Below are 13584 nucleotides of genomic sequence, written 5' to 3'. Positions count from 1 at the left end.
ACAATAGTTGTGTCATGGTCGGCCTCGGGCATGCTTCGGGCACTCTCACCATGGGAATCAAGACAGTCATCGCAAGCTTCTATTACGGGGGTTATGCGGCCAACAAGCTTCATTGGCAGAGAAGAGCGGCAGCGCAGCGCATACTGCACCGCCCGGTGACATACGGCTTGCCAACTCTCCGGCTAGCAAATTGTCCCCGAAGCGGGTGCATCAAACACAAATATCCTGGAACGAGAAACCATTTAAGCCAGGGCCGCACGCTTCGACGAACACATACCACGCCTCTCTCCTCCCTAATTCACCACTATGCACCCGTCCGACCGACTGACAATCAGGACCCAGCAGGGTGTCAACAGCACGACCTGGACACGCCCACCCTTCTACGGCAACGAATCCATTCCAGAACTGTTCGCTTTTCACGCGGAGAAGAGCCCCGAGCACCCTGTGATAGTGTACGACGACGAACACGGCGCTGTGCGGGAGCTCCGCTACAAGGAGGTATACCCCGCCATCCGCAAGGCAGCCCACTTCGTCAACAAATATGTATGCCTCTCGCCTCCCCCAGTGGAATCAGAGGGTGCCGACAAGCCCCGTGTGGTGGGTATCCTTGCCATCGCCGGTACGTTCTCAGATACAGGTGATATCCGTGTTCCTCCTAACGCATCAGGTAGACAACATCACGCTTTCGACACTTCTCATTGGGATCATGTATCTCGGATACACTCCATTCCCACTTTCTGTCAGGAATTCAGCCGTGGCTGTTGCGCACCTCGTGCGGAGGATGTCCGTTCGCGACGTCATCGTCAGCCCGGATGCGGGTATGCAGCGCATCGCACACGAGGCCAAGGAGCAGCTCGCGAAAGAAGGCTACGAGCTCAACATTCTCCCGCTGCCTCAGTATCGAGACCTGTACAACGAGAGCGACGACGGACTCAACGTTAAGATGGGCCCGCTCAATGCAGACAAGCCGGCCGTGATATTGCACTCCTCTGGTTGGTCTCATATCAACCCATTGGACACCTATGCCTTTGATCTGACATTCATATAGGATCGACGTCCTTCCCTAAGCCGATCTCGCTCACTCATAGATCCCTGACCAGATGGGGATTCCTGACTTGTACGTCCTTTCTCCCTTCGCTGTACGGCATACGTGCTCATGTCCTCCTCAGACTTCGGCGACTTGGACATGTGTGGCGTACGAGCCTCCATGCATAGCTTGCCGATGTTCCGTGAGTTGGAAGACGATGTTGAGCAACACATTTCAACTAATATGCGGGTAACGCAGATATCATGGGTGCCATCAGCATCCCCTGGATGGTAAGAACCGCACTCATCGCTTCTCGCCGGACAGTTCTGATGACGGTGCAGGTTTGCACGGGAGCGGTGATAGCGCATTTCCGGCCGTCGTCTCCTCCTACCATCCCAACGCCAGACACGTTGATACGGGCACTCTCCGCTACAGAGTGCAAGATGGTCATTTGTGTTCCGTCTATGATTGAGGTAAGCCCCATGTTCACATACATGAAATTGCCCTAGCTCGAGCTTTCATTTCCAAGGCATGGGCTCGCGACCCCGCTTACGTCTCTGAGCTCAAGAAGCTCACTTCACTCGTACGTCACTGTCTTCCTTATACCCAGCGTAGTTGGCCGCTCATTGCACGGTAGCTATACGCCGGAGCAGCGCTGAACAAGGACGTCGGCGAGTTCCTGCTCGATGAGGGTGTGAAGCTGGTGACCGGGTTCGGCATGTGGGTTCCTCTCATGCACTATATCGAGGATTAAGACGCTGACATGCGTGCGGTCAGGACCGAGATCGGTGCGCTGGGAAGGATGGGGTCCGACCCAGCGCTGATCCCGCGCGACAAGTGGCAGTACTTCTCGCTCGCTCAGCCCGTCGACTTCATTCGCGTCTATCAGGAGGGACTCCCGGGCATTTTCGAGTTGGTCGTCGTGGTACGTCTCCTTTCCTGTGCGCTGTGATCATATTGGCGTCCTGATTTTGGGGTTCCTTGCTATGCAGGACGGACCGGCTTGGTCTCCGAACGCGTTCAATACGGAAGTGAATGGGCGCCCGGCGTACGCGACCAGCGACCTGTTTGAGGAACATCCCGATGACCCGAACCTCTTCCGAGTTTACGGGAGGGCCGACGACCAGATTGTCCTGTCCACGGGAGAGAAGGTAAGTGACTCGGGCTACGTACCCCTCCATGCTAATGCTGACGACCGTATGCCCCGTCCAGACCAACCCTGTGCCAATGGGTAAGCGGCGCAGTATTATCAGTCGAATCCGGTCTCACAATGCATCTCCAGAGGCCATCTTGCTGCAGGACCCCCTCGTCCATGCAGCGATCATATTCGGCCGGGGCCGCTTCCAGAATGGCGTCATCGTCCAGCCGAAGCAGCCTTTTGAGCCCAATGACGAGGCAAAGCTCGAAGAGTTCCGTAACGCGATTTGGTGCGTACATTCGTTTTCCTTACATCAGAACCAATGTGTTGAACCACTGGTTGTATGCAGGCCGACGGTTGAACGCGCGAATAACTTTGCGCCCTCGCACTCGCGTATCTTCAAGGAGGTACGCCGACACACCGTTCGTACCATGTAGCTGTGCACTTACGCGTACTCCCGGACCCAGATGATCACGGTCACGAGCCCGAGCAAGCCGTTCCAGTTTACCGCGAAGGGCACGCCACGCCGACACGTTTCGCTCGCGGAGTATGCGGCGGAGGTCGATGAACTGTACAGACGTGTCGATGAATCGTCGCAGGTGGATGTGCAGACACCCAACGAGTGGTCGACCGACACCGTGCCCGAGTACGTGCGCGCAGTCGTGAAGAAGGTCATGTGCGCAACAGATTTCGGCGACGAGGACGATCTGTTCCAGCAGGGATGTGACAGGTCAGTATCCCTTCCGCATCCTTTCAAGTCTCCTAGGCTCAGTGTCCATGTGTACTAGTTTGCAGGCTACGTGGATCCGGAACACGATCCTGCACGCCGTGCGCACGACGACCAAGGTGTCTACCCACGACGTCCCCGGGAACTTCGTCTACTTGCACCCGACGATCGCCGGGCTGAGCACCTTCCTGCACGGGCTCGTGTCCGGGAAGAGCATCGATAACTTGGATGTGGAGCGCGTAGAGCGTCTGGTTCAGATGAAGGCGCTCGTCGAGAAGTACTCCGCCAAGTGGCCTAGCCCGCGATGGGAGGCGTCGGTCGCTGCGCCTGCCGCCGAAGAGACGGTGTTGGTGACAGGCAGCACTGGGCGCGTTGGCTCGCACCTGCTCGCGCAGCTGGTGCAGAAGCCGGAGGTCACGCACGTGTATGCGCTCAATAGGGAGCCGACGGGCGAGGCGGCGAAGCTGGAGGCGCGCCAGCGCGAGGCGTTGAAGACATGGGGTTTGGATCCCGCTCTTTTGGATGGAGGAAAAGTGACGTTCCTCCCTGTGGATCTGGCGAAGCCCTCTTTCGGCCTCGACGAGATGATCTACGGAGAGGTGCGTGCTCGTTAATCATACGCATTACTCGTTTGCTAATTCTATCTGTAGCTGAGAAGTTCTGTCACGGCAATCGTGCATAATGGTGAGAGTGATTCAAGGATTGATCTGAAAGGACGCGTTGCTGAACGACCGCATAGCGTGGAGAGTGGACTTCAACGTCACGCTGCCGTCCTTCGAACCGCTCATCGCAGGGGCGCGCAGCCTGCTCGATTTCGCATTGAGCTCGCCGCGCCCCGGAGGTCCGAGGCTGCTCTACGTCAGCTCAATCACATCGGCCCAAAGTACGTTTCATCCATATCATATCTTGAGTCGCGCCTACAAGTTGCCTTCTACAGACCATTCCCCGGAGGCCCCGGTTTTGGAGACGCTCGACTTTGGCCCTGAGCTCGCAATTGGGCAAGGGTACGGCGAGAGCAAGTGGGTAACCGAGCAGATTCTCAGACGCGCCGCGAAGGAGAGCCGACTCAGGACCACCGCCGTGCGCGTTGGCCAGCTGAGCGGCGACACGCATGTCGGTGGCTGGAGCACGTCCGAGTGGGTGCCCGCGCTCGTACGTGCAAGCAAGCGTCTGGGTGCAATCCCGGCCGCTGAAGATGTAAGTAACATCCGAGTGCCAGAAGCTGCTGGGAAATTAACGTGAATGATTGCAGACCGTCTCTTGGGTACCGGTAGACGTCGCGGCGTCCGCTCTGCTCGAGATGCTCTACAGCGGGGAACAGGTGCTTCACCTCAGCGCCCCTCAGCCTGTCCCCTGGAATGCAGTTTTCGGGCCCATCGCGGAGCGGCTTGGGGTCCCGCTCGTCCCACCGTCCGAGTGGCTCGCGAAGTTGCGCGAGTCCGCCAAGGCGGCGGAGTCTGGCCCGAACGTCGGCGCGCACGATTCCGCGCACAACCTCCTGCCGTTCTTCGAGGCTGCGATGTCGACAAAGGAGTTGAAGTTCGACACTGGGAAGGCGGTCACGGTCTCGAAGGCGTTGGCGGAGCTACAGCCTCTCGGGAAGGATGACGCGCTGAAGTGGCTGCAGTTCTGGAAGGATGCCAAGTTCCTTGAGATTAAGTAGTAGTGCATGAACTCGGCATATGATTAGACTGTACAATTCTAGGAAATTATAGTGACAAGATAGCACCTACGTGCATGCCGCGATGGCGTAAGATTCACCGATACTCTTAAACAGCCGAGCACAAGGCGACCCGGGCTAAGAACCAGACTTCGGTATTGCGGTATAGATTGGGAACTGCTTTATACCGCACCTATATTAGTCTCCCAGAGGCAGACCTTTCACACTCTTTTGGGGGCGGGGAGGGCGAGTGTGTACACCTATATGTACTCACAAACCTGCTGGAAACTCAGTTCATCATGAGCGCTTGTAGTACGCGTTCTAAGCAATCTTACGTAATTGGCGCCGACGCGAAGCGACGCGCCCCTCGCGCCACAATAAGCGGTCCGCGCGACCGCGACGACCGCGACGACTCTCCTTCCTACAACCACCAGCTACCATGGCCGAGCCACCACAACAACCAGGAACTCAGCGGAAATCGCGCGTCCTCGCTGCTCTCGATAACCCTGCATTTTTCTCGCCTAACGTAGCCACACCACCCCCATTGCCCAGTACATTGCCGCCCGCGTCCTTGGGTCTGCCTTCGCTATCGCAAACACCGCTCAAGCGTTTGGAAACCCCTTTGCCGGACCCTGACTACCTCGCACTGCTAGGCGGCGCGTTTACCCAAGGGACGAAGAGGAAAGCGTCGGTGGATCCGGAGGACGATTTTGGAGCAGGCGGTATCCTATCACCCCCGCTGCCAGGAGCAGCTTCCGTCGTAAATCGCGGCTTCAGCCTCCGATACGACCAGGAATCCGCTGTACGGAGCATAGACAGGGGAGGCCCGGACCAGAAAACTAGGTACGTTAAGCAGTCCTACGCCGCTAGACATTCGTTGTCTATGTGCTGAGTGCGTTCATCTTCGCGTAGACTCGAAGAATTCGTTCAGCAGAGTATCAACAATGCTGTCCACGGAATTACCGTCCAGAAGGCCATGGATGACCTAGGAGTCAAAGAGTAGGTTGGCTCTTGTTCAGACTACACGCATACATGCTCTCATATTACTCGTGCTAACAACCTCACAGCAAGAAAGACCTGATTCCGGGCATGGAAGTGCGCCTACTGCCCCACCAGCTCATTGGTGTGAATTGGATGACGAAGCAAGAGCGCTTGAGCCCACACAAGGGCGGTCTCCTTGCGGACGACATGGGTCTTGGAAAGACGGTGCAGATGATCGCGACCATGGTCATCAACCAGCCGACGGAGGAGGACACGAACCGGTCGACTCTTATCGTCGTCCCCGCGGCGCTAATGACGCAGTGGAAGGACGAAATTATACAGAAGACGAACGGGATGTTCGAAGTCCACATCCAACACGGCAAGGACAAGCTCAAAAAGGTCGACCAGCTAGCCGAGAAGGATGTGCGTCATTGCCTTGTCGATCTCGCTTCGCGAAACACGCTTAAATTTGACTTTTGACGCCTATCTTTGCAGGTCGTCATCACGACTTACCAGACACTCAATTTGGACTTCAATGTTCCGAGCGATTTGGAAGACAGTGATGAAGAAATGCAGTGGATCCGTGACAACGGGTGCGCTCGTTTCATGGTCCTTGCTCTGCTGGACAGTCGCTGATCCGCATATAGTGGGCCGCTTTCGCGCATGCGATGGTACCGCGTTATCCTCGATGAGGCGCAGTTTATTCGGAACCGAGGCACGCGGTGCAGCAAAGCCGTCGCAATGCTTCGGTCCAAGTACCGGTGGTGTCTGACTGGTACACCCATCACCAACACGCTGTACGTCTCCTCGTTTTCATCTCCCCGAGCTCCATGTTGACGGTATCAATAGGGCCGATATCTACGGGTTCCTGCGCTTTGGGCGCTTCCGGCCATGGAAGTTCGTGTCCCTGCTTCGAGTCTGTCTAGTCGTGTCGCACTAACTAGTATGTAGCGACTGGGAAGATTTCAACAACTATGTTGCAAAGATGCAGTTGGAAGACGCTCCGTTAGCCGGTGAGTCATCCGCGCTCGGCCAAGCTCGTTGTCCATCTCAACAAGCGGGTAGGCATGCGCGCTCAGGAGATCCTCAAGCCTATCATCCTCCGTAGAACGAAGGACGCCAAAGTGGTGCGATCGGCTTGTCTCTGCATCTCGTCCTGTCCTCAACTGACTCTCGATCTACACATCACAGGAAGGCGAGCCGATCTTGCAGCTGCCCCCGAAAGAGGTCGAGCTGGTGTTTGTGGAGTTCTCCCCAGATGAGCGCGAGGTGAGTCCACGTCGGCCATAGTGCTAGGTCGCGAGGGCCCCTCCCTGATGCCAAATTTTCGCTAGCTCTATGACAGCTTCGAGAAACGGGCACAAATTCAGATCAACCGGTTCATTCGAAACAACACTTTGGTAAAGAAGTGCGTAGTGCTCCTTGAAGTTCGTTCCTATCGTAAGAGTGCTCATTCATGCGCGGAAATGTAGCCACACGGAGGTCTTCACATGGATCCTGCGCCTGCGTCAGCTGTGCGCGCATCCCCACCTTGTGTTGGTACGTAAATTCTTAAACTCCTGGACGTTGCGTGTGTAACCCTGGATCTAGGAACAAGCGGATGGCTTTTCAGATCCGTCAGCTATGATGGGCTCCGCAAGCGACAAGGAACTCGCTCGAGCAACGAAAAAGATGGGCGCCAAGTGGGTCGAAAACGTATGTATATCTTTACCCACCTCTATGTATCGCTGCCCTAACATACGTAATGCAGGTCAAGAGGAGGTTTGTCCTTGAATAGGCCACGTTAAGGGGACCTTGTGCTGAGGGCGTTTCAGGTTTATGGCCCGCGCGCGCGCAAACGCGCTCGGCTTTGAAGACGAGGGCGAGAGCGAGGAGAACGCGTGCCCGATGTGTGGTGACTGTACGTCTCCTTGCCATGGACTCCGCCTGCATCCTGCTTACTTAGTTTGACAGTCTTTGTGGAGAATAGCGGCCGCACGCTTATTTGCGGGCACGATATCTGCAGCGGTATGTTGTGCGGCGGCGCGCTCTCAGGAGATATCTGACCACATTGCTCAGATTGTTTGGACGCCCTTGCCACCTCGCCTATAGAGGCGCGGGAAGAGTTGTACGTACCTCACGTCGTCGACAAGTCTGTCCAAACCTATGCTTATACCCGCGTGTAGTGGCAACGGCGATGAGCAGACCAATCTGCGCATTGAGAAAGAATACGAAACGGCCGCAGCCAAGGGTCTTCGTCCGTGTACGTAACCTCGAGGTAACTTGTGCTGCTTCCGCTCACTGCTTGCCCACACATAGGTCCCACATGCAAGAAGATGCAAGATCTCAGGCCCAACGTCGTATTCCTGTCTTCTGCGTTCTATCCGAGTGAAGAGGAGATGGCCAACGCCAGTCGTGCAGCAGCCGCTGCGAAACGGCGCGGCCCAAGCCCACCAGCGAAGAAGCGCAAGATTGAAGTCCTTGAGCTCAGCGACGATGACAGCTCGGACTCGGACTTGGACGACGACCTGCTAGACTTCACAACGCTCATGAAGAGCTCTCCGAAGGACAAGGGCAAAGCAGGCGCTAAGACACCGGCGAAGAAGGCGCTCAAGGATGAGAGCGACGAGAGCGACGATGACGATGATGACGAGCCTTTTTCGAAGGGGAAGGCCGGGAAGGGCAAGGGCAAGGCTGCGGCTAAGGGCAAGAACGAAGACGAAGCCGCCCCGGGCCAGCCGAACGAGCACCTCCTCAACACGTGGAAGCAAGGCGGAAGCACCGTCGAGTCGAGCGCAAAGATGCTCCAGATGATCGCTTATCTGCAGGAGTGGGAGTCGAGCGGGGACAAGATCATCGTCTTCTCGCAGTGTACGGACCCCCTCAGCGCTCATTTCACCGCGATGGTATGCTAATGAGCGCGACTGCAGGGACCTCGATGCTCGACCTGTGCGACCAAATCTTTGCGCGCCATGGCATCCGCAGCCTGCGCTACGACGGGAAGATGAGCCGCGAGAACCGCGAGATCACCCTGAAGACGTTCCGGAGCACGTACGGACCGAAGGTCATCCTCGTTAGGTGCGTGAACAACGAGCCTCTATCGGAATGCCCTCGTTAAGTTCGTGGGTTGTAGTATCAAGTGTGGTGGCGTCGGTTTGAACCTAGTCTCGGCGAATCGCGTCATCAAGTGAGTCTCCTCTCCTCGGTCACACCAAGTCAACTTGCTGAAGAAGCAATAGCTTGGATCTGTCCTGGAACTACGCCACGGAGTCGCAAGCGTACGACCGTGTACATCGGCTCGGGCAGGAGAAGGAGGTCTTTGTCAAGCGCCTTGTCATCAAGAACTCGATCGAGGAGCGGTAAGTCTCCAACGAAGTCTCTGAGGGCTTGCATTGACGGTGTGTTGTAGGATGCTTGTACTCCAGGAGACCAAGACACGTGAGTACAATTGCTACATAGCTACAGTTGCACGCTTGCTGACTGTTGGACGCAGATCTCGCTGACGCCGCCCTCGGCGAAGGCTCCGGGCAGAAGCTGCAGAAGCTGAGCGTCAAGCAGATCAAGGATGTACGTCTCGCAATCTCAACGCCTTGTTCGGGAGGGACTGATGGAACTCTCGCCTCTAGCTGTTTGGCATGACCCGTGTTGCCAATTCCAACCACACTACCGGGCTCGAACATGGTCAGACTCAGCTCTAGGGCGCTCAACCGCAGCCTACGTTTAGGTATCGGTCAAGGCGTCCGACCCATTCGTGTATTTATCCTTCATTATGGTCGTCTTGGCTCCTGGACAGATCTCGCTACATACACGTACGCGCGCGCACTCGCACGCAGTGCTAATATCCTTTTTTGCTGCTATGGTACATAGGCGCGTTCGCGCATAGTTCTCGAGTTTTCTTCGTCATCGCTGCTACCCTATTGTACAACTTGTGTCTTGGTATACTAGATGTGCATTGCTGTATGTTCTTCTTATCATTGTCCCCACTATGTGGGGTAATAAATAGTAGATTTTACAGACGCACTGGTGACGCGGGAGGCTGTCCTTCGCTACCATGACTCCTTGTCTTGAGGTGGAATTCCCGCTACCTAGTAGGGTGTCTTGTTAATGCGCCCCTCCACTACTTTGGTCTTCATACTAAGCCTTCTCTTGCTCAAGCTTAGTTGTACCTCAGAGTGATCGTGGGAATGAGGGCGCCAAACCAATCTTAGCCCTTCTTAGCCTCAGGCATCGTCACACTTGTCCTCTTCGGAGTCGTTCATCCTCACCTTCAAGTTCGTGATCTCGGACTCGTGAGGATGCGGCTTTATGTCGTGCGTATCATACTGATTAGTAGGCTCCGAGTTTCTGGTCGACGATTAGGCAGCTCAAATTTCACAGCCGGTGTAGAGCCCGTCTTCGGCGCGTCGAGCCGCGAGCGTGAACGCCGTCCGAGAAGAAAATGTCCCCAAAGTGCGTGCTCTGTGTAATCAGTAGACTTCTCTAACCAGATTGATATAGGTGTAAATACTTGTACATGGGATGCTCACATGTTCAAGAAATAATATGAGGATCATCGACGGATTCTCTTTGCGACCCGCCGATTCCTCCGTATGCGAGGCGTCCTAGGGTATGCGCGCGACGCACCACCCTGGATATGACTCGAGCTAGCAACCAAACGAACCATCGCGACAGTGCCGTCAACTAGGATATAGGTGTGAGCTACGAACCGGATCCGGCGGGATCCTACTCCCGTGTCCACGAAGGCCCGAGGTTGTAGGCGACTTCAATCTTTGGTGCAACACCCGCTTCTCGCACGACAAACTCCTAACGCGATACATCCCATCTGTGCATGGCACAATCCGTGTCTGCGCGACGCGATACTCCTCCCACGGCGCCTCCTTGTATGATAAGTATGGGCCTCAATCTGTGATTCAACTCTCCTTGCACGACACGAACTCCTTCGATACCGCAGCCTCAAGTTCTGTGTGCTACTCGAACCGTCTCTCTGCACGTGGCCTTCTCAGACCTGGACGGTCCTATGGAGTCTTCTGGAGCTTGTATCCATTATCTCACCCTCGCTACTTGGCGACCTGTTGAAACTACTCATGGCGGGGACATCCTTACACTCTGTATCGGTTTGTACGGCGCATTATGACGCGAATAACATGGAAACAAGGAACTCCAAGCATGGCTGTGTGACTTGGCATTACATCCTAGATTCCCACTTCGGTGTCATTGTCGTACTACTACCATAGTATGATGGTAGCGGACTCTGCCGTGCTTGCGCGGCCTTACGACTTATACACAAGTAGCTTGCTATCTGTGGACGACACAAGCCAGATAGTTATCATTTCCACGAAGTATTACTCCGTCTCCTGAGGCCTCACTACTAACTTCACTCCACTCACTTTTCCGTCTCGCATACGAGCCAGCCCAGCGACGACACCGCCCAGCCCTCCCGGCAAAACTTCAATGCGCAGGGGCTTGGAAAAGACGTCGTTCAGTCAACCGACAATGCTCATATCAGCATACAGACTGACCTTGACATCTCCGGCCTCGAGCAAGCCCTTCAGGTGCATACGGAGGCCTGCGCCAACGTCCTTGTTGACGGGCGAGCTGAACAGCCCGTTCGCGAGGTGCACCGTCTTCGTGTTCTCCGCCGGAAACACCCCCGGGGACACGATGATGAGTTGTCCCGTCGGCGCGGTGACACCGTATGACAGCGCGAAGCTCTCGTCGCGTGAGATGGCGTCGTAAACGAGTGCAAGGGGACCGCCTGCGATCCGCATGATCTCCGCCTGCAGGTGTCCTTGGCCGACGGTGCGTTCGAGGACGTGCGTTGCCCCGAGGGACTGGAGATACTTCACGTTGTGCAGCGATGCGGTGGTGATGATGGGGGCGAATCCAGCCAGTCTCGCGAGCTGGATAACTATCGCGACAGCTGGGTCAGTTTGTGGCACGGCGGCTGCTCTGAGCGTATGTGCGCACCGAACTGCCCGACCGTAGATGCGCCGCCGAGAACGAAGATTGGTTTGCCGGCATACAGACCGCGGCCCCGTGCTTCCCACGGGGGAGTCAGCTTGGCCGAGGACGAAGACTCCTTCCCGTCGGGGGGCGCCTTGACCACTAACCACCACCACCTGCGTTGTTCCCACGCTCCCCCAAGCGTGCGGAAGGCGTGCCATGGTAAGAAATGAGCATATATACGCCTGGGCGTGTCCCTAGGAGTGTGTAGCCCGCAGTCTGAGTGATAGGAAGCGGCGGAAGTGATGTAAACAGAAGGTGAGTACGAGATTGTGTCCTCTGAAACGGCTATGCCTGCATAGAGCGGATGCCCGCATGATGCGGATGCCCACACATGTGTGGATGCCCGCGCGCGTGCGGATGCCTACGCGATGAGTAGATGCCCGCCATGCAGCGGATGCCCACAATGAAGTGGAGGTCTGAGTGGGCAATGGATGGTTATGTGGGCAGGAGAGAGCGATGACGCGGCCTGAGAACTGGGCGCCAAACAGACGTATGAGATACCAAGCGAGCACGGCGGGCGAACACACCCATAACTAAGCCCGATCCTTCTGAGCCACGGCGCAAACATAATGCAAGGAGCCCGGAGAGCAACGGGTGCCTCAACCTGTGGTGGGAGTACGGTATGATCTCGACGAACTCCTGTAACGCGCAATGCGCAACCGGATGGCCGGGTCCTGAGTGACCGATCTGGGCGACTGTCTGCATCTGGCAGGCATGGCTAGCGAAATGGAATACCATATAGGAGCAGGGACGGGACCGCAATTTGGAAGGGACTAGTAACAGAGAACAAACCAAGCGGACTGCAAGAAACAGCTGCATCTGCTTGACTCAGAACCAACCTGCGGCTAGTGACCGTGATGCTAGCATGCAGAATAAGTGAGAAAGTACACCGCTTCTACTGCCTCCTAAACATAAGGCATACAACATAATAGAATACAACTTGCCCTGTCTGGATCCTAATCCACCAGGACCCCTGCATATGTTAGACTCCAGTACCAGAAGTGACAACTGAAGGCAATCTATCCCTGCACCGCACGACTTGCCATGAACCTATACAGCCTCAATCTGCATGGAAGAGTGATTAGTTGGCGTCATATACCTGACCTAACTAGCTCCCTCTGCTACCACTGCTGCCACAAATGAGTGTGTACCTTGAGACATAGAATCAGATCCAAATTAGATGATCTTGAACAGCCTCAAATGGAGCTAGACGCAATTCGCTTGCGCCGCTGCCTGAATGTTCTATTCAGTAGACTGATTTCTGGGCATGGAAGCCCTAGAACAGCATTCAGAACAGTCCCACATCCCTATTCAGAGAGATTACCTGCCTGCTTGCCAAATGAACTAGTTTTATCATGGCGTAACTCGCGACCGCCCGTGGTGAATAGCTTCCAGTAGGGAACAGCACACCTAGATAGAACCTAGAAACCCCAAATAGTGCATGAACCAGCCCTATATGGATAAAATGAATGATTGGGTATGGACCCTTGGGCCTGAGCCCATATAAAACAGAAACAGAATCTGGATGTGGCGCTGCTAGAACCAGCTAATCAAATGTGAACTAGACTTTTAAAATAGGCCCTGCCCTGTAAAGTTATAAAAGGGCAGTAAACCTGACCTGGACCACCCCCACTCTGCCACGCACCACACACTGCCCACTGCCCCATCCACACTCCGCCAACCTGCACACTGCAAATGCAGTCAGTCACCATCTACGCAAAGGAGAGAGGGAGAGCGCCGGCGGACCTACCACGCAGCAACCGAGTCCGCGAGGTTGTGTCGTACGACGTTGTGTCTACGCCTCCTAAACCGCTCTGCGTTGGTATGAAGGTCGTGGTCTACACCCTGAGGAGATGGAGGAACAGCGATGGCCGCCTGTCGGACGGGCATGCTGCGGAAGAAGCAGGAGTTGAAGGCGAGATCATCGGAATCCGTACGATGGAGCTGGCCTTCACTGAGCTCATCGTGAGCAACAAGAACCTGCGATCGACGATTGGGACTGCATACCTGGCCATCCAGCACATCGAGGGGACAACGGTGAGCTTGGGGCTCTGGCGCACGGCGCT

The 13584-nt window shown here is 55.7% G+C and overlaps 3 protein-coding genes across 3 annotated transcripts; 2 read left to right on the top strand and 1 right to left on the bottom strand.

The window, feature by feature from the left end:
- Window positions 1–306: 306 nt before the first annotated feature.
- On the top strand, window positions 307–4555 carry TRAVEDRAFT_126952 (acetyl-CoA synthetase-like protein; the record flags this gene model as incomplete). The annotated part of the gene is made up of 19 exons (XM_008042524.1): window positions 307–619; window positions 672–992; window positions 1049–1117; window positions 1170–1229; window positions 1286–1317; window positions 1369–1500; window positions 1557–1610; window positions 1665–1747; window positions 1805–1952; window positions 2020–2178; window positions 2240–2258; window positions 2310–2454; window positions 2515–2572; window positions 2633–2895; window positions 2954–3491; window positions 3543–3576; window positions 3632–3775; window positions 3830–4089; window positions 4145–4555. The coding sequence occupies 19 exons, from the start codon at window positions 307–309 to the stop codon at window positions 4553–4555; spliced, it is 3243 nt and encodes a 1080-aa protein (XP_008040715.1).
- Window positions 4556–5104: 549 nt separating this feature from the next.
- TRAVEDRAFT_170842 (uncharacterized protein) lies at window positions 5105–9352 on the top strand. The gene is made up of 24 exons (XM_008042523.1): window positions 5105–5395; window positions 5465–5551; window positions 5620–5956; window positions 6029–6126; window positions 6181–6330; window positions 6383–6430; window positions 6485–6546; window positions 6599–6660; window positions 6725–6802; window positions 6868–6941; window positions 7006–7072; window positions 7124–7228; window positions 7284–7294; window positions 7348–7433; window positions 7487–7540; window positions 7592–7640; window positions 7699–7775; window positions 7832–8383; window positions 8443–8590; window positions 8646–8699; window positions 8752–8871; window positions 8922–8950; window positions 9006–9079; window positions 9139–9352. Exons 2-24 carry the CDS (start codon window positions 5529–5531, stop codon window positions 9208–9210), a joined length of 2430 nt encoding a protein of 809 aa, XP_008040714.1. The 5' UTR covers window positions 5105–5395; window positions 5465–5528; the 3' UTR covers window positions 9211–9352.
- Window positions 9353–10817: 1465 nt separating this feature from the next.
- TRAVEDRAFT_73226 (uncharacterized protein) lies at window positions 10818–13408 on the bottom strand (the record flags this gene model as incomplete). The annotated part of the gene is made up of 5 exons (XM_008042522.1): window positions 10818–10974; window positions 11032–11420; window positions 11480–11617; window positions 13164–13207; window positions 13269–13408. 5 exons carry the CDS (start codon window positions 13406–13408, stop codon window positions 10855–10857), a joined length of 831 nt encoding a protein of 276 aa, XP_008040713.1. The 3' UTR covers window positions 10818–10854.
- Window positions 13409–13584: the final 176 nt, after the last annotated feature.

This window comes from Trametes versicolor (genome assembly GCF_000271585.1).
Source record: "Trametes versicolor FP-101664 SS1 unplaced genomic scaffold TRAVEscaffold_8, whole genome shotgun sequence".
Classification (NCBI taxonomy): Eukaryota; Fungi; Basidiomycota; class Agaricomycetes; order Polyporales; family Polyporaceae; genus Trametes; species Trametes versicolor.
This window is presented reverse-complemented; position numbering and strand designations above follow the sequence as displayed.